The 25,432-nt window shown below is 40.4% G+C and overlaps 1 protein-coding gene across 2 annotated transcripts in view; it reads right to left on the bottom strand.

The window, feature by feature from the left end:
* ect2 (epithelial cell transforming 2) overlaps window positions 1-25,432 on the bottom strand; it is a 59,813-nt gene that overhangs the window by 3,155 nt on the left and 31,226 nt on the right. The window contains exons 16-25 of one of the 2 annotated variants that reach the window (XM_080431969.1): window positions 23,177-23,287; window positions 22,210-22,306; window positions 20,889-20,970; window positions 19,849-19,927; window positions 18,757-18,876; window positions 11,517-11,655; window positions 10,681-10,835; window positions 8,734-8,841; window positions 7,016-7,144; window positions 1,763-2,514 (exon numbers count right to left, since the gene is read on the bottom strand). In XM_080431969.1, the coding sequence (XP_080288095.1) occupies window positions 1,801-2,514; window positions 7,016-7,144; window positions 8,734-8,841; window positions 10,681-10,835; window positions 11,517-11,655; window positions 18,757-18,876; window positions 19,849-19,927; window positions 20,889-20,970; window positions 22,210-22,306; window positions 23,177-23,287 (1,734 nt within the window). In that variant the 3' untranslated portion in view covers window positions 1,763-1,800. The remainder of the gene's footprint in view (window positions 1-1,762; window positions 2,515-7,015; window positions 7,145-8,733; window positions 8,842-10,680; window positions 10,836-11,516; window positions 11,656-18,756; window positions 18,877-19,848; window positions 19,928-20,888; window positions 20,971-22,209; window positions 22,307-23,176; window positions 23,288-25,432) is intronic. The other variant, XM_080431970.1, reaches the window with a different exon arrangement.

Here is a 25,432-nt window from a genome sequence, read left to right as displayed (position 1 = left end):
TCTCCAGCTCTTTATAAAACAGAAAATACATTTTTCGGTAGGTGTCAAAATCTCAGCCAATCAGGAGAAAGTACCCATTTTTAAGCTTAATTTGTATAGTGTTCTAGTTCCAATTTTGTCTGCTCATTTCTTAGTGTCATCACTTCCAATTTCACTTGTTTAATCTGTATCCTGATTGAGTTCTGTCCTGGTTGGATAAAATTGGAAATGAAACTGAAACGAAAATGCATTTTCTGTTTAATAAAGAGGTGGAGAGACAAGGAGACTCCTAATACTGAACAAACACTCTATAGCAATGAGTACTATCAGAATATAGAGCTATTTAACACTTATTTTAAACAAAGCAAATCACTTACCCTACCTTTAATTTGTGTGCCAGATATTCCTGCTTCCCAGCAAAGCTGTTCATCCTCAGAAGGAAGAAAATAAATTGCTTGAAACATCATGCCAGACAGGTCAAGATTAGGATTCAATCATTTTGGGAATGGTCAAATGGCTGATGTGTATATGGAGCATAATTGTAAGAGGTTAAGATGACAGATAACTGTAGTTAACCACAAACCCACACCCAAGATTAAGTGAGAGGCCAACTGGAGTTAAAAGGGGGCCTCAAAGTAAAAGCAGAAGGTGACATTTTGGAGTTTAGTTTTGACAGTATTCAACACGCATGTCAGAATGGTAAGTAAAATAAATTAATAAAAAACATTGATCGGTTATAATGTCTTAGCATTCCTAGTACCATACCATATGAAATTGTCAGAGGTGCCCATATAGCAACTTTTCAACCAGTAGCTTTAAGCACTTGAAAAATGAGATCTTCAAAATGTCAAGGTATGCCTTTTATTAACAATTATCCAGGGGGAAACCATGTGTTGAAAGACATCCAAGGTGCACATAAGACTGCTCCCAGGCCAGTGCTCCGTCTTGAATATGGCCTAGTATTAACAGCAACCACCAATCCCTTGTGAATACCCAGCCACCACTTGGTTAACACAATTGCTTTAACAGGATAAACATAAACTTGACCTGTTCCAAATCAAGCCTTGAAATCTCCACCATAGAGTCCATGACAACTAAGTAAGCTATCAACAATGATGTAAATCTAAAATCTACAAAATATTGTTTAACAATTAGTTCCATGCTGGTTAAGCTTGTTCAATCAAGCTCAGACTAAGATCCAAAGTCCTAAGTGTATAAGGCACAGCAGAACAAAGCAACCATTTTTGACTTAACCAGCTTATTGCTGGTGGGTCCCCATATTACAAGACCCAAAATGTTTTAATAAGCCTGGGATCAGTGGCGAGATTATACATTACTAATTTGGTCTGAGAAAAAGTACAAGAAATCCTTTATTACTCTGCTCTGTCATTGCGATGGTATAAGGATTTGATTTGGAACTAGCGAGTGAACTTACACAGATTGTAAGCTGATGGCAACCATAGACAATGTGGATTAGAACTTTCCCCATCACTAAAATCTAATACCAAGAGCCACAATTCAAAGCACCTCAATTTTATATCTTGTACATTTTAGTACTGTGGAGAGATGGATAGTGTCAATATTTTTTGTCCTTCTATAATCAAATCCATTTTTGACAGTCACATCTACAGTATATTGTCTAATAAATGTATGGACTGGAACGGTACTTGGCATCGGATGTTAGTTTAAGTTTAGCACTCTGAATTGGTATAGCCATTGGAATAAGAAAAATGGTATCAGTGCACTCCCAATTGAGCCTTGCTCATATTAAAGATATGCTCACGTCAGACTCCTGGCATGGGCTGAGCTTCGCTCAGTGGCCTAGAGTCTAGTCTCTCTTCGGGGGCTGACCAGACCTTTTTTGCTGGGGTCAAGGTTCAATACAGGGTCCCTGCACATCCCAGATGACTGTCTGCCCTTCAGATTCAAACTCTGGGGAGGTGGGGTCTTAGGCTGGAGAAAGACTGTAGAAACTGGGTGTCTGGGGTTTAGGTTGGCAGCACTAATCGATCGGCGAGGGTTGGCGGAGCTGGGGTGGGCCAAGTTACGGACGACGGCTCGAGTGACCGTGAGAATGGGACGAGCTGGAGAGGTAGGTGCTTGGGCAGCAGGGGCACTGGCATTAGGAGCACGGAGACTGGACTTACGATCTGAGCTGGTGCTAGAATGATAATTGGAACGAGGGCGATGACTGATGGCAAGGTCAGGTTTGGGGCTGAGGCCAGGACTAAGCATGGGGTTTGGGGATGGGCTGCAAGGGGCACTGGCATTAGGAGCATGGAGAATGGACTTGGGATCTGAGCTGGTGCTAGAATGATAATTGGATCGAGGGCGATGACTGATGGCAAGGTCAGGTTTGGGGCTGTGGCCAGGGCCAGGACTAAGCATGGGGTTTGGGGATGGGCTGCAAGGGGCACGTTTACAGACAGGGATCCTGGCTCTGATAGGAGGATGGTCCAAAGAGTTAGAGCGCTGCACCATGACACTGCTCCTGGTAGAATCATTCAGACTGAAGGTAGAGGCTGAGCGGGACATCTGGATTATAGAACATAGATGCACACACAAACACAGAGGGTACAGACATGTCATGCAGGAAAAACAGATTCGAGAAGAAATGAATCATTCTAGCAGTGCAATCTCAACCTGAAAAAGATGGAGGTTATGAAATAACTGTAAAAAAAACTACGGAGGGTATAAATAGAGAGATGCAGATCTGAAGACATAGGACAGGGAGGGAGATATTTCCAAAAGGAAACTTCAAATGATTTCATACTTTTCAAGTGCTTGAAATACCAATAAGTAACTGATAATGCTGAGGGAATGTATTAACTTGTAATGGCATGAACAAATGTTTCTACCATTGATCACATACATTTGTTTCCAGGCATGGTATCGGTAAGTATGCCAGTCTATGCACCAATCTGATGCCACATGATGTACAGTATCACATTTAATTTACAGTATTTATTTTTTTGGCAAATGCTTGATACTATTTTATGTTCCAACTTTAGTATTTAAATGTCTTATTTTACCAACTTGTGGCTACACTTTGACAGAACATAAATAAATCTAGTTATAATCCTACATATAATCCTACATATAATAATCCTACATATAATTAAGGAAACCTCTGTCCGTCAGTCAGTCAGTCAAACACTCCGTTGTCTGTTCAGCATGGTTCTCCTCAGTAGGTTCAATTGATCTGAACTTGGCAACTTGCACACGGCCATTGACCATTAGCATATGCACACCATTAGGAAGCCTGTTTTTTCACATTTTTTTCACTCCATAGCACTAGCGCGCACATGTTCGAAACCAGGTTGTGTTATTAGCACACATAGCTTAGCTGAAACAGCGTAAACATCAACTTCTCATGGTTGTGGGTGGCAACGATTCCACGTCGGGTAGGAAATGACCGGGTTGTCTCACACACACACCAACAGGATTAAATCACTGTCAAAAACTGGATACGAGCGCATAACCCAACAGTCTGCATTTGGCTGCGCACATCAGCGGGTATGGGCTAGTTCTTATAATTGTTAAACTAGAAGTAAAGTTATATGGCATACATTCTATATATGTACTTGTTAACAAAGGGTTTAGCCTGAGTCTGGCCATACAACAATATAGAGCTGTTAAAATATTAAAGATTTTCTGATATGCAAGTTGCAGGTATCAGAAAGAAAAAACACTGTACCGGAACATAAGACTCTAGTCTAGAATGTCTGTTCGAGTTATTCCGTCAGTTTAACTGTTACTAAGAAAATGTTTTTTTTGTGGACAAGCCCACTCGGAGCGGAAAAGTATGATGTGACGCTTAATTAGATTAATAAACTATTCATTTAGAGCCAATTTCATAACTTTCACAGGCAAATCTTGCAAGTAACTTGTGCAGCAAAATCTTTAGTTAGGCTATAAACTGCTGCTTATTTCATTAATAATAATTCCAATTTGATATCGAATTATGTTAATTTACAGGTCTAGTTAATTAATGATCCACGCTCTGCTTCATTCACTGCAGGTGACGTCGCAGCCTCAGTCACTTGCACTAACTTGCACACAGCCAAACAGAAACAAAATGAAGAACAGCGAAAAAACTGGGAATCGTTAGCAGTAACCGTCAATGCAAAAATGTGACGGAACCAGTTCTGGTTCCTCAACGTTAGAAAAGCTAGGAAGGCTCTTGTCACATCATCCCGACCCACCCACAATTTCTCCTCAGATCTGCACGAATCACACAGATGACCCGTTTTGGATTCAAAAGACAAGTTTACTTTTCATGCCTGTGTTTCAATGTACAACTGTGACTGTGATACTCTGAAAGCTGAGATTTATAATTGGGAAAGAACCAATAAAAGGTGCCATCTGTGGATATTTCTATGATGAAAATAGACCAATTAGAAATGGAGTTTGTTTACTAAAATACTAGAGTACAGAGTGAGAGAGAAGAGTGTGGACTCAGTCCTCCCACCACCACACTAAGATGCATTTTAACCTAAGACACGTTTTTGTTCCCAATAGCCAATTGGGGGGACTTTGGGGGGGGTACTTCTAAAGCTCCTGAATTCTCTTCAAATATTTAGAGCGGTGACCCATCTGTTCCATTCTGATAAAAGTAGCGAAAACCACAAAGGAGATACTCTGAAACACATTCCCAAACAAAAACAAAATCCAAAAAGGTGACCTTGTGAATGTCTGAGAATGCTATGAGGGACAAAAACCTGACGGATGGCTGGTAGCCTGGACAATAAAAGAAATGTGTTGAGGTACTTCTTTCACCCCCAACCTTGTGCTTCACAAAACCTTCGGTCTCCACTGGTGTTTTCAAAAATAGCATAACATGTCACATTGCGACAGGTTGTGAGGTTGTAGATATATTTTGCTATTTTCTCGCATGACACTGTCGTACAATAAATTGTAACTTTAAAAAATATAGAAAGATAAAATATGGAGAGATACATGGTTTCTATCAGACAACGACATTCTGTAACATCGTGGTACTTAATTTTTCTATTCTTTCTATACTGCCGAGATGAACTATGAGCAGCAAAATAATGTGGCTAATTATCTTTGATGCATAAACTAGGCCGCAAGACCCCTTGAACATGATCAAGTGGACCTGTATATTCTCTTTAAATGTCCCTTGTACAGGCTTTACTTTATAATACATTTTTGTGTTGTACAAGTCAGTCAGTGGGTTACTGCTTTAAGTTATTTCAACGTTATGGTTGAACGATCAAAAGTAATTATAGGCATACTCTTGTACTCCCCAGAACTGTTGCAATTTTAACCCATTCAAACCGGGAACGCATCTGTGTAACCACTTTGTCCATATTTGATACTTTGGGCTACTCAAAAATAGCAGATATACAAGCTCATAGCGCGGCACAGAGTTCTCAGAGCTAGATCTGCTTATTTTTTTTTGAAAATGTGTGCAAATCTTTGAATATATATATTTACTTATATATAAATGCTTCTGGGGATTCTACAAATGTCTTCTAAATCCTAACAGTTTTTTTTTTAAACTTATGTTGCTATATATATATATCAGTAGTTTACACACTTTTTCATGTCAAGGACCCCCAAAATGATATCTGGTCACGGACCCCCCATCTCAAAATATTTTGTTCCAGGGACCCTTCCGCCCCCACAGAAGCAAAGATTTGAGTTAAGAGTGTGTGTGTCCTGGTCTAAATGGGTTAAAATAGTCATTGGAAAACTGTCTTCAACAAAAGACCAACACAAGTGTTTCCCCATAAGAATCATTGTACATGCAAGACAACCAAGACACTCTGCCTGTACAAACATGTCACGGGCAAATAAAAAATGACCTACTGCCATCACAACCTACAGCCACTAGGCCAGTAAACGTTGTGTCCAATTAAACAGGTAAATTTAATTTATTTGGCCTCTTTGTGCAGGAAAAAAAAGCAGCTCCCTGTTTGAGTGTTCCGCGGTAGTTAGAAATGATTAACTAATGCTTTGATAGAACGGGTGGGTATATACACATACATAATGCATAGGCAGCCTAGATGTGGGACACTTTGGCAATACTGCACATTAACAGAAATGCGGATTGAATTAGCAACACTTATCTGCTAGACTCTCTCCCTAACTAAAAAGCCATCCAATAAAAGGCAAAATGGCCTACACAGAGTAAAATTTGACATTTAGGATGGATGGGGAAGGGGGGGGGTCCATTCAAAGCTGACTCACTTGTTTGTATGTGTTCACAAAACATGACTCAGATATCTTCTCCAACCCAAATAATACGAAGACAAAAAAACAACTACAGTGTATGCCCAGCCTCACAAACACCAAAAGCCCAGCAGCTGCTTTCAACCAAACTATCAAAATGGTTGAAACCCTATGAAAAGCAGTCCTCCATGGACTGATGCAGGGATCAATGGTTGGATGAGACTCAAAAAGGATAAAAGGGATGGATGGGATAGAAAGGAAATTAAGACAGATGGACAGATGGAACAACTAGCTTGCGCTAATTGTAACCTTATTGTTTCCAAATTCACAGCCAGATGGCCATGAGTACAGTTGGACGGACAGACAGACAGGCAGAAAGAGGAAGAGACAGGTGAACTGACAGATAAACAGGTAGACTTGACTGCTCTCTTCATAATCCCTTGGGCCTGGCTTCAAACAGACCTACTGTAGGGCCACAGTGGTACATATTGATTGACAGGTGAAGAAACAGAATAACCAAATTCAATTTTGTTCCAACAGGAGGAAAGAAAATCAGCCACCAGAGTATCTCGTCATCATATTATAATGTTCTAATAAAACCTTTAGCAAGGCGAGGAAAACAAATAATCACATTACACAAGATTATAACGGCAGAAAACGGGACCACGAACGTTCTGTGTCAATTGGATCTATGATAATCAGAAAGAAAACTATTTATCTACGTAGTTAAAATTTATCAAATAATACTGCCTATGTCAGATCGTACTATTTCCAGTTCACAGACAGTTACACAGTTACACACAGATTACTTATTGGGAGAAACAAATAAATACTCAACGGCCAAAGTGGAGCTGCTGCCGATGCGGTTTTCAGAAGTCAGCCTTGGGCTGTCTGGCGTGCTGCCGGCCATGAACGCTCTCTGGAGAACGCGCTTCGGAGTCTTTGTGAAAGAGAACGCCCTCGTCACCTAGGAACACACATACACACAAGTCAACACTAGAGGTAACACCACCAGGTTGTTACAAACTTTTTGCAAATAAGTACATTTTCACTAAGATTTTGGCATGAAAATTGTACCATTTGCCAAATACATTTTGGCCATTGCTGCAAATATCTTTTTTTTTTGGATGGGTGACAGCTGCATTTCAAAAAAGGTTACGACTCTCCAATAGGCAAGGCAAGTTTATTGGTTAGCACATCTCACACATAAAGGCAACTCAAATAACTTGCATCGCAACTTCTGCCGCCAAGGCCAGCACTTCACACAAGCCTTCACAATTCTAGTTACCACAGCATGTTTGTTAAAAAAATATCACATAAAAGAGTGTTGTTATACCGAAATTTTCAGCATGGCTATGATTTAGTCGAAGGACGGACACAGGCCGAAGATAATAACTGACATTCTGATGTGTATATGCGAGATTGCTAACAACAGCTCTACTATAAACTATTTATCAAGCAATGGGAGACAACTCTTTCTGAAAATATCATTTATTAATTTTGTGTCTATTCGGCTCTGCCAAAAGAATGATTTTCTTCAGGACCCAGCCAGCGGTGATACATTACAGTAAAAAGTAACATTGCTGTTATTCTGTATATATCAGCACTCAGAGAATGCCTCTTGTCCAACCTTAATATTCAACCAGAACTTTTTTCACCTTCTAAATATAGAGTAGCCAAATATTTCTACCCAGATTTTCCTCCCAATTTAGTTAGCTCAATGCCTCCCCACATAATTCTGTGTTGCCAGTTGCCACTGCAGTTGTACCCTACTGGCTCACCTGCCAGCAACGGTCCCCCATCGGGAGGACGTGGCATCTCCGTCCTACTTCTCCCGTTCAACATTCCCCACTGACAGGTGACGCCCCAGCCCATAGGAGTATGTGCAGCAACAAAGATCACCCTCCCTTCCCGGCTTCCCTCACCCTTACACAGCCAATTGTGTTCGTATAGATCAGTGGTTTTCAACCGTTTTCATATGAAGGTCTATTGTTTATTCTGCATTTGAGCCACGGACCACCGTTTGATGAGATTTAGACTCTCGGACCGAAAACGTATAATATTTTGTTATCGTTGGATACGATTTTGTCCACAATTCCATGCTGTATTGATGTTGGTACCATAGGAGAGACAACAGGCAAACGTTGATCAAAAATAACTATTATTTAATTAAGTAATGCAGATGTTTAACAATAATTTAACTCTCGAGGGTGTAAAATTAAACCAAATGGACCCGTAAGGGTCTATTTGGTTTCATTTTACGCTCTCAAGAGTTAAAGATCTATAAGGGTCCATTTGGTTACCAACTCTCCATCATTTAGATGGGGACAACCTGGAACCCTGGTTGAGAAACACTGGTATAGATGCTCAGCCAAATCGGATTGGTGGATTCGAACCGCTATAGACTCTGTGGCGGTGGGCGTGACCCGAGCACCCAAGAGCAAACGTTTTCTGAACGATGAGCACAGTAATGCTGGACAGGTGTAAAGAGAGAGAGACCACTGATTTGGCTCTATAGCCTCAATCTGACTCCGACTGAAACCCCACCACAGTTACCTTCTTGGAAGTCTTTTTGATGGCTCGGGAGGCTTTGCTCAAGGTGCTGTCCATATCCTTCGTGGTAACCTGTAGTGAGTCTGGATCAGTGCACTGGATCATGTCCTCCTGAGGTTTGAACACAAACAACAACACAATCAAATACAAGAGATCAATCTTTTATCATCATAAGTATGAATTCACATTCACCACCATTGGTCCTTGGGGGGGTACCAGGGGGTACCAGGGGGTCCCCAGTGAAATTGGTTAACATAGCGTCACAATAATTTTAACCACTTAGCTTTGGCTATTCAAAAATAGCAGATCTAAAATCTTGAAAATGTGTGCATATCTTTGAATATATATATATTTTTAAACTCAAATCTTTGTTTCTGGGGGTCCCTGGAACAAAACATTTTCAGATGGGGGTCCGCGGCCAAATGTATATCAATTTAGGGGTCCTTGGCATGAAAAAAGGTTGAAAACCACTGGTCTATATTGACGAAAACATGAGGTTGCTTTCGAAATAAAAGTCGGGAGGGATGTACGGCACACGTACTGTATACACACACACACAGTCTTTATTCCCCGCTCTCTAGCCTTCTCTCTGCAGTCCACTATTAACAAGCGTGGTCCTGACTGGTTGGTATTCACAGTGCAGCACTGACCCAGTGAAAACAGCATTAGGATTGCAGCTGTGTGCTGGGAGGCAGACCAGAGGGCAACGTCGCCCCCTGCTGCCCACTCTGCAGAGTACAACTGGTGGCCTCGCCTCCAGATCTTCCCAGCTGACGATGATCATGCTGCTCTTTAATTATGAACAGAATTATATGTGTCGGTCGAGACCACTCAATTACTGCTAAGCTTAGCTGGCCCATTACAACTTGGCTACCATAACTCTAGCCCCCCCCCCCCCCCCCCCCACCCCTCCCCCATCCTTTTTCCCTCAAGCTTCCGCTCATTTACTTGGACTGGTCGGATTTAGAGGCAGCACCAGTCCTAAAACGTGGCTAGATTTCTCATTTAATTCACTCCCAGGGAACTATTTTGTAATGAGACCTGCCTGAGGCTCAGGCATTTGTAGTTGCTTTTTTGGGAAGGGTCTAAAACCGACGAGAGGTTATGACAGGACCAAGGCCAGACTTCTTCGTTTTCTAGGGAGGGCAGAAAAATGCATTCACTTGCAACATTATTCCTTTCACTGTTCTGCAGCTCTGCTGACAAAGACCATGGAGTCTTTATTGCTCCTACTTCCTACCTGGTACTTGTAACTCCTTGGTATGCTCGTATTCAAGTAATTTATTGAACACATAAAATAGAAATTAAATATTTCCATTGTGAGGTACTCCCCTTTCTGTCCAGCATCTAACGATGGCAGTTTTTGCATATTTTCCCCTTTGATCCGTTTCTATCTAAATAACATGATATAATTGATGGGTCTGCAGTAGGGGCGGAAATTGCTAGGTACCTGACGATTCCATTCCGATTCCAGGGCAACGATTCGATTATATTCAGATTATTGTGATTAGCGATGCATTGCGATTAATTTACTTCCATTATCTTTTATGATAACAAATGGAAGAGATGTGTCACTGTCTACTGGAAGGTTATATTTGCCAACATCAACAATTGCAGAAAACCAACAATAAAAGTCCTTTTTGGTAAAATAATACTGACTTATAACAAAGGCTTCTAAAAATTCTGATAACCAACCAAAATCTTGCTGCTGCTCTGTGCAATAAAAAAAAAAGAAACAAAAAAGATATATATATATATATATATATTTATTTATTTTAATAATCCATTTTTTACATTTGTGAATCGATTCATAATCGTCCATGTCAGAATCGTGATTAATCTATGAATCAATTTTGTTTTCCACCCCTAATCTGCAGTACATATCATCTGGGTATTTCTTTTATGTGTGTGCGCGTGTGTGCGTGTGTGCGTGCGTGCGTTTATACTCACGGAATCAGCCCTGCAGATGGTGTTGGCGACGTGACGAGAGAGCGAGCGCAGCCAGGTGCTCTTGACCGTCTCCTCTGCCGTCAGCTGGAAGCTCAACAACAGGTTTTCCTGCTCGGTAGGAGGACGCACCACCAGGGCAAATGCATTCACACAGTCTGGAGTAGAGAGGAACACAACACAGTTCATTTAACTCCCAAGATTGCACATTTGGTTCTATTTTACCGTGCAGACACCGCAATAGATGTGAAGGGAGAGAGAAATGCACAATGTGGGGAGTAGAGGGTGGGAAGGAGGTGAGGGATAAAGAAAGAGATTGAGGGAGAGATACAAAACCAGATGAAAACAGTGATGCCGAGTGTGAGAGAGAAAAGTCCAAGATAAAGGATTAGGAGAAAAGAGACTTGTTGGACAGTGAGGGAAAGTGTGAAAAAACAGAGATGAGAAACAAAGGGAAGCCAGCAGACAGAGTGAGTCAATTATTTATTTTTTTAATACAGAAATATAAAACATTGAGCCATTCATCCAAACATAAACACTCTTCTGTCTCTGAAAACACACTGTGCTTGCTGTGTCGGATTATTGTGTTTGCAAGAGGGTTTCTGTGTGTGTGTGTGTGTGTGTGTGTGTGTTCCAAACACCCAGAGTGAACACTGACAGTGAGTGTTTGTCCCTGTCAAAGAGCTGGAGGTGCTGCAAACAGACAGTCACTGTTAACTGTGTCAAACACACAACGTCCTCACTTCAAAACATGCATGCCCTCCCGCAGTTATGAAGATGACTCTACCATCTGTGGGGGTGAGGGGTACGTGTGTGTGTGTGTGTGTGTGCGCGTTCACCTTCTGTGTCCTGCAGGTCCAGTACTCGCCGGATCTGAGACAGAGGCATCAGTGTAATGTGTTTGAGGTGGGCTGGGGGTCTTGCCTGACCTACCGGACTCTTAAAAGTATTCATCACCTTGTGACGTTTCCTGGCAATCTGGGCAGAAACACAAACATGGATTCAGACATACTGGTTCAGCTACATGGACACAAACTCTGAGACATTGTGCAAAAAAATAATCTACGTACTTCCTTACACAGTGAAATCGTCAGTGTTCATTTAACTCTAAGGCCCTAAGCAATCTATAGGGGAATTGCATTTAGAGTGTGTCCAACTCCACTTTTGCTAAAACGGCACATTATCTGGGCGCAACATAACAAGGTTTATATTTAATCTCTTAATTAGCCATGGGTGCCTTTTAGACGCAATATGAATTAAACCAATCAAGAGTGTCATCTCCCATTGCCTTCAGGTGTGCCTGGCATATTGTTATTTAAATGGCGGATCCGGCAAGTTGGAGGAGAAGCGAACAGATCTGCTCAAGTCATGTGTGACGTGAAAGTGCAGGAGTATCTACAGGAGCAGCAGGAATCCAATGCGGAGGTGAAGCAGAGGTGGGAGGAGTTAACCATCGTGTTCTCATACTAGTCTTAAAAAATTCTAACAAAATAAACAAGATACCACGCACAACAGTAAGCATGATCGGTCTGTGTCTTGACAACAGTTAGGCGATGAGTTAGTGTTACCTTATTTGACAAACACCTACAGTATACACTTTCCTGTTATGTCAGACCATCTGATAAACAAAAAATTATATTATGATTGAGTAAATGAAATGCCAATTAACATAACCGGTTAAAATTGTATTTTATTAGGACACTGTTATTCCTCAAAACCCAGTATTACACCAAGTTACAAGTCAATGACACTCTAATTTGATACTTATTTTCATGTTATCCAACAGTCTGAAGCTTAGCTTACTCTTGTACTATTTGACCAATATGCTATGCAATGTTGTATAATGTTCATGGAAAATCACTGATCATTCAATGTCAAAAGAACTTCACCAATGCTGTAAACGGAAGGCTTCGGTAAGCTGCTTGCCTGTAAAGGTCTTTTCAGACGGGGGGAGAAAGACGCGGCGAGAGGCGAGCAGGCAGATAGGGAGACGAGGGCAGTAGGGCTGTCACAATTATGAAATTTACTTGACGATTAATTGTCATACAGATAATTGCGATTAACGATTTCATTGTGTTAGTAGAGCGGATAGTAGGAACAATCGTTCACTTTGTGATACAAGCGTGAAAATTGGCATGAACATTCCTTTAGGTCAACTCTTTGACTTTTTTAATCGAGCCACTCAAAAATCCAAGATGGCGGCCATTTTTCAAGATGGCCGATACCTTAGTGGGCAGTTAAGTGATATGATGGTTTATTTGGTGATACAAGCATGAAAATTGGCATGAGCAGTCTCTGTGGGTCACTTGACAATAGGCCACCCACAGCTACTTGAAATTTCAAGATGGCGGCCATTTTTCAAGATGGCCAACACTTTAGTGGAGCATTTAAGTTATATAATGGTTCATTTGGTGATACAAGCATGAAAATTGGCATGAGCAGTCTCTGTGGGTCACTTGACAATAAGCCACCCACAGCTACTTGAAATGTCAAGATGGCGGCCATTTTTCAAGATGGCCACCACCTTAGTGGACTAGTTAAGCTTAAGAAATCATTTAGTTGGTGATACAAGCATGAAAATTGCCATGAGCCGTCTCAAAAGGTCATTTGACAAGAAACCGCCCACAGCCACTTGAAATTTCAAGATGTCAATCTTTAAATGATACCTTTTCTCATAGAAATGTATTGGGTTCCTCAAAAAGCTCTGTCAAGAGAGGTTGTTTGACTGTGTTTTGTCTGACTCCTCGCCCACGACCTGTCCAGTTTGGTAAGACCTGTCAGGAGTTGCCTCCCACCGGCATAGCTCTCAGGGTTCACTGAGGTAGGCCTAAACAAGCTCCCTTACCACGACAAGGTAACAGTCACAAGGGAGGATATATATATATATATATATTGTTTTTTTTAAACTAACAGCCATTACATGTGTCAAATAAATACTAAGGGGTGGGGATACAAAAAATAAGATGAATAAATTAGCACAGTTGTGGTGCTGATAAGCACAGTTGTGGTGCTGAACGGACAGTGCTCCAAAATTATGAGTAATGGCTAATACTGAATGGCAATAGCCACGGAACCATGACAAACGATACTAAGGAACTAAACTGAAAATGTGCTTCACTGTTAGATATGGCAGTGGAAGGCAGTGGAAGCAATGTTACAAAGTAACAACTGAAAATTACACAGTAATAGACTAGATAAAAAGTAAAACATGATGCGTCGATGTGACGAGGGGAAGCCGAGCCATAGGCCTCCACTTGAAAACACAGAGGACAACAGGGAATAACTCTGGCAAAATAAACATGCAAATAGGTTCTAGCAGGGGCAACTACATAGGCATGTGAAACTGAGTCCATATCTGAAGCAGTTACACCTTCCAGTACATGCCTTGGAGCACCCACATTTGGTCAACTCCCAACAACTCTCCGCAATAGGTGGAAGTGGAGTCCAGAAGACTTTCCACTTCTCGTCCTGTTCCACCCATCCCCAGTCAGATGGGCTCGGCATTTGTGGATGTCGCTTCAATGCCTGTCCCCACACGTATCCAGCCTCATAAGAAGCATGTTTGGCATGCTCTTTGAGTGCTGCTTGAGTTGGTGGGATCAAGTCATATTGTCTTTGCTTTCTGGCAAAGAGATCAAGCCTGGCCTCGTTCACAGTTGTGACATCGCTGGACCGGTCATACATTAGATCTTCTTGGCCTCTTGACATGGATATCTTTGGTATCTTCAGTGTCTTCAGCAGATGTAGATGCTCTCTTTTGGGCCCTTTCAGCTCTGTGTTGTTGAACCTAAGTTTACAGCTTGAATTATATTTTGCTCTGTTTCTTGTCGATGTGCTTTCTATGCCATCACCTTCATCTAGTCGGGTTGGACTAAGTAAGATAGGCAGAGCATTGATCTTATGAAATAATGGAACATTTCTTGCAATGGTATCATAACCAGTACGATCGTGCTCTCTGTTGAATAAACTCGGCTGAATTAGTTTTTCCTTGGTGACCTGCTGACAAATTAAACATCTGTCCCAGTTAGTTTTCACAACTGTTATGATGGCTTCTGCCATGTCTGCAGCATAGGCAGAGGTCGAGGGTTTATCCTTTTACCACCTTTTACCAAGCACTTTGATGTATGGGATACAACTAAGTTCGTGCCTTAACCGTACACTTAGTTCGATCGTTCATCCAATGCCATTTAAATCCTGAGCGATCTGTACACCATCCGGTTAACTAAAACCCCATTAACCTTGGCTCGGCTCTCCCGTGCTGGCACAACCTGTCAATTCAGGTGCGGCTATCTAACTGTTTTGGGGTAAATTAGACAGCATTTGGGATACCAACTTTCAATTAGCTGACATTGAACCCCACTCTGAGTTTAACAGCAGTGATATATCACCAGTGTGCCCTGGTAGTGCAGATATTCACTCTTATCTAATCTATCTATGATCAACAAATCAACACAACTATATTGTGATGTGTTAAAAGTTGTTCTTTAGCATAATAATAATAATCGTATAATCGTCCTTAATGAAAAAAAAACATACATTTCTATGAGAAAATGTATCTTTTGAGGATCCAGGGGGCGGCCATCTTGAAAATAGAAATGTAAAGTGGCTGGGAGTGTTTTCTTGTCAAGCAACCCTTAGAGACTGCTCATGCCAAATTTAATGCTTGTATCACCAAATAAACCATTATATAACTTAATTGCTCCACTAAAGTGTTGGCCATCTTGAAAAATGGCCGCCATCTTGAAATTTCAAGTAGCTGTGGGTGGCCTATTGTCAAGTGACCCACAGAGACTGCTCATGCCAATGTTCATGCTTGTATCACCAAATAAACCATTATATAACTTAATTGCTCCACTAAAGTGTTGGCCATCTTGAAAAATGGCCGCCATCTTGAAATTTCAAGTAGCTGTGGGTGGCCTATTGTCAAGTGACCCACAGAGACTGCTCATGCCGATTTTCATGCTTGTATCACCAAATAAACCATCATATCACTTAACTGCCCACTAAGATGTCGGCCATCTTGAAAAATGGTCGCCATCTTTGATTTTCAAGTGGCTCGATTAAAAAAATCGATACATGACCTCTAAAGATGATCTGTACCAAGTTTCACGCTTGTATCACCAAGTGAACGATTCTCCCAAAATATTGCTTTTAGCCGCTGCACTATGTGGCTTTTAGGCCTCGTTAACAAAAGTTGCACGGGGTCAGATATGACAAGAACGTAAAAACACAAACAAATGACCAATACCAATAATCAAAACAAATAATATATTATTGCCAAAATACGCCATATTCAATATTGTATACTCAATATTTGATATAAAATAGTGGAAATAAACAATCTACAAGCCGATCTTGTGGATTGGCCATTTCCACAATTTTTGAAAATGTTTCAAAATGTATGAACCTTTCTCAACATGGAAAAGATTATGACTATTATGCAAAATTATTGCGATTAGGCGATTATGTAATAATTGTGACAGGCCTAAAGGGCAGTTGGGCAGAGCGAGATGCAAGTCTCAAGCAGACACCACTCTCAGAGTTAGACTAACACTGAGGACTTCACCGTGAAGGAGGATTTTTAGGAATTCAAAATGTACACAGTATATGAATGAAACATTACGTTAGTTCAGGCAGCAGGGCACTTAAGTTGTGCGTGCATCAGCCCTGTTGACCCCCTTTGACAAGCTTATCAGCCGATCATACTCGCTGACTCTCTCATTTACCAATTACCTTCAGAGAAGTCAATGTATTTTCAAGCTGACACTCTCACTCTGCTAATCACTCAAGTCACTGAAGTGGTAAGTCGCTGCAAATTCCCTCTCCCAACCTCCTCCTGCTTTTATTGATTCACGGATGTGTGCTGCTATCTCTGAATATGTGGTATGGTTTCACATGTATAGAATGATACAATAATGTCTGTGTGTATAAATAAAGCATAATAATAATGCGACATCAAAATCCCTTGCATGCTCCTCAGAGCAGTCTTTTCCACAGCATATGACTGTGTAGAACTATTTGCTGCAATAAACCTAAATCCATTGACTCCAGACTGAACTAAATATGTAAGGAAGAAAAAATGTGTTCAGACACTTTATGGGTGAAATGGCCCTTTAAATGGTGGCCAATTCCCTAATGAGTCTTGAAATATTAACTGAATACCAACCTTTCTACCTGTGTGTGTGTGGGTGTGTGTGTGTGTGTGTGTGTGTGTGTGTGTGTGTGTGTGTGTGTGTGTGTGTGTGTGTGTGTGTGTGTGTGTGTGTGTGTGTGTGTGTGGGGACTGTGCAGTTTAAACAGAATTGTGTGTTGTTGACACACTAACATTTACTTGGGTAAGCCCAGTGTACAGTATATACTTGTTTTTCATACGACGGTGTCGCTCGCTGAAAAAAAAAGCCGTTCTACGAGGTTACAATGCGTCGTGGATGCCACACATCATGAGCTTGTAGATCTGCTATTTTCAGTGTACGACATAAAGCATTACTTGGCACCGAATCAATGGAGGCTTCACAAGTGAAAGATCCAACTCAGTGATGTCAGGTTAATTCGCTGGTATGTGTGTGTGTGTGTGTGTGTGTGTTGTGTCTGAACCGTTAAAAGTTAAAGACACACATTACATGCCATTGTTTGAGAGCTGAAACTAGATATTATATGAACGCAATCGATCGCTGAATAAATCTACCCAGTCTAATCCACACACACAAACCTCTTTGAAAGGCAGATATGCACACTTTTGTATAAAAAAAAGTATACAAAAGTCAAAATCATTTTTATTCATGTGAAAATAGAAATAGCAGATCTACAAGCTAACAACGCGTCACAGCGTTGGAAGCTCTTAGATCTGCTATTTGTGCTATTTTTTTTATTTGAAAATGTGTGAAAATCTTTCAGTATGGAAACGATTATGACCATTACGCAAAATTATTGCGATTATCTCAAATAATTAGACGATTATCTAATAATTGTGACAGGCCTAACGAACATTCCTGTACATATATTTGGATATGGCATGCTCTCGGTTGTGACAGTGTGTATGTGCGTGCGTGTCTGTGTATGTGTTCTGTCCATGTGCCACACAGATACAGAGCTCATTAGGAGGCGACGCTGATGCTCCTGAATCAGCCCACCCATCTCTTTCTTGAATGCTTATCCTGTTCTAATGCCAGCCTTTTGCTAATTAAGACATACACAAACACACAACCTGTGTCAGCAACGACAAATTGTCCACATAAATTATTCACCTTTTCTCTCTCCAACAAAGCCGTTGCCGCTGGATTTCCCCCTTCTAATGGTTCTGGCTACATAACTTTTCAACATAATTTAACCTACTTGTAACATTATTCTAGTGAGGTTCTCACTAGAGGTTGTCATTGTTTGTGTTTTAACAATGTTTCGCTCATGGGCCACTGATCACGGAAGTTCGATTCAGTGAATATTTCCAACTCAAATGCTAATAAAAGCTAAATTAATTAACCGTTTTTCAGTGAATAAATCCCTCTCTCAAAACACCTCCGGGAGTGCATGTGTGAATGAGGCTCAAAGTGTTACAGTACAGAGTCGTAGCATTAATGGTGAGCGCCCTCTATTGGTACTGAGGAATATGGGTGACGATACAAGCGATCTTGAAACAGTGGTGTTAAGTAACTAAGTACATTTCCAATTTTCAATACTTTTACTTCTACTCCACTACATCTCAGAAGCAAATATTGTACTTTTACTCAAAAAAATAACCAACTAAAGTTTTCAAATAATTGTAGTAGCTTCTGATTATTATTACAAAACATACATTAACCACTTCTGCCCTATATATATTTCAGCCATTTGAAAATACTTGTGAAATGGGACATTCTGCATTTTCATACCAATACTCTACTCAAGTAAATTTTGAATTCTGGACATTTACTTGTAACAGAGTATTTCTACATTGCAGTATTGATACTTTTACTTAATAAAAAAGAAAGTACTTTTTCCACCACTGTCTTGAAAGTGGGCTGCTTGAGGGGACGCTGGAGGGATAAGACACTTTATTTTAGCACCACTGTCCGCATATGTGTGTGTGTCTGTGCAGAGTGTTACCTCGAGGCAGTCATTGAACAGGAAGAGTGTAACTTGTTCTCCACGGTCACACAGTTGGTCTCCCAGAGCGATGGTCTCCACACGGCAGACCAGACTACGATGAGAGGACAGCAGGTTGGCCTGCGGAAGAGTCCCAAACAGAAAGAAGGTTAAAAAAAAATGGAAAGCAAGAAGTGGTCATCGAAATAGGAAGAGAAGTGGCAAGGGAAACCGAATGAAAGAGGAAAAAGGGATGAGAGTAGTTATCACATTGACTGCTAAAGACCTAATATTACGTCATGTTTTTTTTGTGATTACGCTAGAGAAGGATATTTTTTTTTTCACCCGGCCCACTGCAATGTTATCAGATTTATAAAAACACATGTATCTTGGATTTCTTTTCCTGATCAGTCGTTTCTGGTGAAAACGAGCTATATTCAACTGCCGATAACTACAGAACGGACGATTGCGGTTACAATGTTTTTAATTGAATGTTTTACTACACCTTGTACAATTGCAACGGTTTCATGTTTGTATAACTTGATTCATTGTTTTTTTGTATTGTCCCTGTCAAATAAACATATACCAAAAAAAAAAAGAGAGACTAGTCTATCCACCGAGACATCGTTTGTTTACATCCGGGTTGATAATCTTTTTTCTGTGGATCATCAAAAACACTCAACGTAAGGTAAAACCGCTGGCTTTGGTGGATTAATTAATTAATTAATACCTGGCAATGAATGTGTTAAAAGCATCTAAAAACAGCAGCGCTTCGGAAAGAGCGTTTTAATGACAAAGTGCATAGTTGTTTACTTGTACTCCCTGTTCAGGACATGGTCACGGTCAACTTGCTTTCAGTCAAAGGATTTCTAGGCTATGTTCACACTATCCACCTTTTATGAAGAAAAAATGCTGTCTAAAACGCTATTTTTGCTGAAAATGAAAGAAGAAAAAAAGCAGAGGGAGGGGGATGATTGACTCCAACACAACAGACTACAATATACTCAATGGAACTTACCAAATACTGAAAATAAAGTTTTAAACTAGTAGGTGTCTATGCGGCTGTAACAAGTCTGTGAGCCCGGCAAGCAATCCAATAATGTTATAACTTACAGGAACACCGTCTACTTCATACACCACATCAAAGATCTGCTTCTGGCCTTCTGTCTTCCTCCTATCCTCATTGATGTGGCTGGGGAAAGAGAAAAAATGTAGGATGGAAGTGAAAAAGAGGGAGTGAACGAATAGGAAAGGTTTACATAAAAGAAAGTTACAAGTGCTTTACTCAAGAAAAAAAAATCTGTAAAAGAATAAAAATATAATATGTAGTATAAAATATAAAGTGCAGTAAGAAATAATAACATTAAGGAAATCAAACAATACAATTTCAATTTTAAATGGACATACATACACATAACAAAAAAAACGGTTTTTGCTGTAATTGCTGGTTAAAGCAGCTAGGGATATTTATTCGGACTTTGTAAAGTTCAATACTAGGAATACATTCCTATCCCCATCCTATTCGTAGCAGGGCTGGTTCCCTTTTAACCAGCCACCTCCAACTCTAAATCAGATTTTGCTTCTGTAAAATAACTTTAATGATAAATACAGACCAAGTACACGAATGAGTTGAGGACAATGTCCAAAGACTGTTTCTCAATACCAAGAACGCAAAGAACGGACGGGCGTCCTGAAGAAAAGCTTGTCAACTTAAGGATACTTGAGGTCACAAGATCACTCGCTGCTCTAATGAGGTGTGTTTTTCAGACAAAAAAGTGGTGTTTGTTTCAGTCAAGAAAGGTCAGAGGACATTTTCAAGAAGGCTCATCTTGATAACCAGAAGTTTAAACAACTAAATTCTTGCCTAAAAGAAATCTTAAAACTAAATTCTATGATACAACATTCATATTTCAAACATTTGTAGTGGTTTTTCTCCTCCGCCTTTGTTGCTGGAAATGCATTCTGGGATATTTGGCTGTCCCAGGTTCACTCAAGTCCCCCAACGCAACATTTGGACTGAACTTGGCTAGATACAAACTTTTGAAATAGACAGTACTTGGCCTGCCACAAGTACAGTTATTTAGAAACAGCCATAGTAATAATGATGCTCAACCATCAGCCAAGACATGAAGGATAAGGTCATGGTAACTTACGTTAAGACTTCTTTCAGGGCGTCGATGGCTTTCTCCAAAGTAATTTTGTCTGGGTTGTCATCCGACGTGTGCTTTTTGATGTCTAATGTTGGGACGAGGGAGGGGCAGATGAAGAGACAGCGTAGACGCAAACGAGAGAGATAAAGAAAGAAGAGGTGGTGAAGAAGGAAGAGAATAACATTGAGTGGAGAAGTCAATAAAAGGAACAGAGATGAACAATTTTCTTACGACTGAAAGGGCAAAAAAAATACTTTATATATAAAAAGAATTGACGGAGCGCAGCAGCTTGCAAGATGGGAGACAACTCTGATAGCGGGGAAGTGTAAAACGATCAATGACGTTTTGCACCAGAGAAATGATAGGCCTCATTCACAACTATTCGTAAGAAGACTTTTTAAAAGTTTTAATGAAGAATCTGACATTTACCAATGTTTTCTTACAGTTGTATAATATAGGATTTAAATTACAATAATTGTATCATTTATAATACATGTTTTAATAACAGTTATCAACAGGCCTGACATTTGAAATCCAACCCGAACAGACCCGGGTGATTTGAAGTCCGAGCCCCATACCCACCCCATAACCACCTCAGGTGATTTACGTGTGCAGCGATCTCCATATATGGGTATAAAAAGGGACACAGGCAGACAGAGATAGATACAGAGATCTCCATACATGGGCATAAAAGGGAAACAGACAGACAGACGGGTACTCTGACAATGGGTGCAACGGGCATTTCTAAACTGGGTGGGGCATGCATTCCCAATTTTCATCTTTCCCGGGTAGGCCGGTGCCGAACGGGCACGAGTATAGTTAGGATCAACTGGCACCGTGTGTGGCACACCCTTTCAAGTTACGAGGATAAGGGACTCATCTATCTTCTATCTATCCATATATTAATACCTGTATATGGAGATCCCTTATGTCATCTGTATTATGTACCTATATATGGGCATAAATCGGTTGGATCGGCGGTTCTGAATAACTGCCGATTCAAACCACTTCGCGCCGGGCACCGCACTCCGTCAATGCCTCATTGACACGCGTGCCGAGTCTGAAGTCGATCGGTCGGGCGATCTCAATATACGTGAAGGACTGATTCACACAAACAGATTTCGCGCATTTATAGATGATTAACAACAATTTTGCGGTTCAAGAACATGTCATGCATCTCACTAGACTTTCTTTAGGAAATGTCTTGTGCCCAATTTTCTGCTCAACTTCTCAGCAATAGGTTTAGGTGTGTATGGTTGTAACGTATGGCGCATATTTCTATTGAGTGGGGTAGCGCTAGAAGACTAGGACGTGTCTGTTTTACCATTGAGCAAGAGGGCCAAGCTCGGCAATCTCTGTACAGGTCTGATAAGTAGTTCCACTAGGGACTGTCTGCCACACTCCGGCTTGCCCTGGTTGATCTAGAAGAAAAAGAGGGAGAGAAAGAGAACCGTGATAAAAACACTGTGGCGGTGGATGATAACCAAGGCATGAAATTGCCCCCAGCCAAATAATATCTTTCCCTGTCAGTCAACTCCCTCTACTACGTTGGCTGGTAGTCAACCTGTGTTCAGTCTATCGTATAGCTGAGCTGAATGGTTCGGAACTTCACGCTTTGTTCGTTGGATTGGGATCCTAATAGTCTGCGAAGCCAGACGATCAAAGATCTCAATCTACTGATACAGTGACATCTAAATTCAGTGAATGGGCTAAAAGTAGGTGGAAACTATTCGTGAAAAAAAATAACCGCTTCACAGAACCAATGCGAAGTCGTTGGGCCGGTACTTCATATGGGATGGTATCAGAATTGATTTCCAAAGCAGTGGGCGTAGGTTTGTCCGGTGCCCATTCATTTAATTTAGATTTCCCCTGACGTATCAGTAATACACAGCAATATCTGATAGTCTGACCACGCAAGACTAGGATCCTCAATTCAGATTTGGAGCGGTTGAGTCTTATGTTACAAAAACATTTAAATTAAATATTCCATACAGATCATGCAGCATAATCCTGGTCCTCTGAAGTCAAAAGATCACACATGAATACAAATACAAAATGTTCACAAAGTTGACTCTAAATGTATGGTCACGATTGACTTATGTTGGTGATAACTAACGCAAAGTTTTGCTGATAAACTCCTGGTGTTGACAAAGAAACGTCTGTTTAAAGTGGCATTAGGGTTGGGTGAAATATTCTGTTAAAATGTAACAATGCTTGTGTCAAGTAACACATGCAATTGTGCTCCTACACATCCCTATGCACATGCCTGCACACACATTCACAGATCCTACCTTCAGGAACGCGTGGAAGCGTGGCTTCAGTTTTTCACACCTGACAATGGTTTCCTTGCTCAATTCAAAGAAGTTAACAAAAGCCGGATAGGACCTCACCAGGTCTTTAGACTGGGGAGAAGAGAGATACAGGAGTTAGAGAGAGAAGCCAGAAGGAGAAAAGTGGGTTTATTTTATATGGGCCTCTACACAGGAAAAGGTTATCTTACAGTATACTTCCTAAAAAATCCAGTGCAGTCCTCTGTGATTGCATGTTTTTTTCTTCTTCAGCCTAGCCCATCACCGCCCAGAAAATACGTAATCTTACCTCACAGAGCATGGCAGTAACATTGCGAGGGTTAGACTCCATTCCCAGTGTAGCTCAGAGAGAATATGGATTTGAGTGCCATATTCTACCCACAGTTACACAATTGCATGCGTTGTTCAATAGAAACAGTACAGTATAGCAATAATAACACTGCCAGATTTAGTTTCTCTTTGCAAACTGGGCTAACTATAATGTACAGTACATGTACTACTGGTACTCCCAAGGTGTTTTGTGGAGAACCACCCCTCATATGGTATGTATGTATGTTACGGGAGGGAAGTGGTTACATCCAGCAACACGCATTCATTTTACAAATCTCATTAAAGAAATAAATGTCACTTAGCCTTCAGCAACTATTTAATTATTAAGTGCAACGGAATTTATGAAAATTTGAAATGTTTTAACATATTTATGGTTTATTCTTCATTATAAAACAGTTGGCTGCAAGAGAGCAATACAAATGGCTAAAAGGACTCCCCCAGCCATGTCAATTGTCACATCACAGGCTCTTAGCCACGTGAACCCTAGAATCCATATTATTGGCATGTCATAACATCCGAACATTCTGCAAAAATAGCACATGTATAACACATTGCATGCAACGTGTTGTGAGCTTGTAGATTGGCTATTTTCGGCAAAGAGTTGTGGTGTAGTATGATATTTAAAAAAAAATTGGACCAAGTACAGACCCCTGGGTGAACCCGGTCAGTGGTAAATTCACAAGGAACCTTTTTACACGCTCTGCTGTGTTGCATGCTCAGACCTCACCCCACAGCCATGCACCTCATTTAATTTGATCTCTAGAGTCTAGTGCTATATTAGATCAGAGTGAACCGTTTCCATTCTTATGCGCTTCTTTTAAAAATGTACTAAAAACTATGAGCTGTAGAGAGCTGCATCTTATGCACAAATATGCTACAGTTTTGTGTACCCCTGCAGCCATGATGGACAGAGATGAGTGAGGGAAATGAAGATAGAGGCGCAAGTTTTGGCCGCAGCAAAAGAATGAACAAAAAACATGTTTACCACAAATTAGCTCAGGAATAGAAATAGAAAATGCTACTCTCCCACAATACATTTCCTGTCCATCAGACTACAGGCTCTGTAATGACTAAAGCCTTTATTCAAACAGCGGTTGACATAAATAAAAATGTCTTTTGATGGGTCTCTAGCTGAATATAGCAGAATTGAAATATATTTTTCCAAGTAGTACACTATAGTATACAGTCTTGACTTAGAAATAGAAATGGACCGATAGCTTCTCAACTAAAAAAATAACACAAGAAAACTATTTAAAGTATATTTAATATTATATAAATGTAGCATGTAAGCATGCCAGATTTAAAAATAAAATTGTGTAATTTAGTGATTGAAAACAAAATAAGTCGAACAACTAGTCGCATAAAATATCTGACATAAAATGTATTGATTTGATCTTTAATTCATTTGTGACCACTCCTCCAGCTTGTTGGGTGCCACTCTTTACTCCATTTCATGGCCATTAATTGATTACATAAAGTTTTTTAACCCTTCAATATTTGCATGCCAAGTTTCATGAAACTTTCTGGACGTTGACTAAAAGATAGTACAGTATGTGGTTCCCCAAGCTTTAAAGCTGCAATTACTAACTGATAACTTTCAATTCGAACCTTCTACTATTTGAGAAGAGGATAAATTGCAATTTGACCATCATGCACTACCACAATACCCATTTTCAACCAGCAGTGGTCCTACCTCACCACAGGATCTAAATTCTCTATAGATGAGGAGGGAGACCAACTACAACCACCTCAGTTGTTAGTTATATTGTAGTGACACACTACCATACTACAAATTGTCTTTTAATTTTATTTGACTTAGGGGCACTCCTTGTGTTAAATAATAATGAATTCCAACAACGATGCAGACAAACCTCTCATCATGGGAAAGGTTCTCTTTTTATCTTCCCC

The sequence above is a fragment of the Gymnoscopelus braueri genome (genome assembly GCF_963280865.1).
Source record: "Gymnoscopelus braueri genome assembly, chromosome: 6".
Lineage (NCBI taxonomy): Eukaryota > Metazoa > Chordata > Actinopteri > Myctophiformes > Myctophidae > Gymnoscopelus > Gymnoscopelus braueri.
The sequence above is the reverse complement of the archived record's forward strand: the minus strand, read 5'-3'. Positions and strand labels throughout refer to the sequence as shown.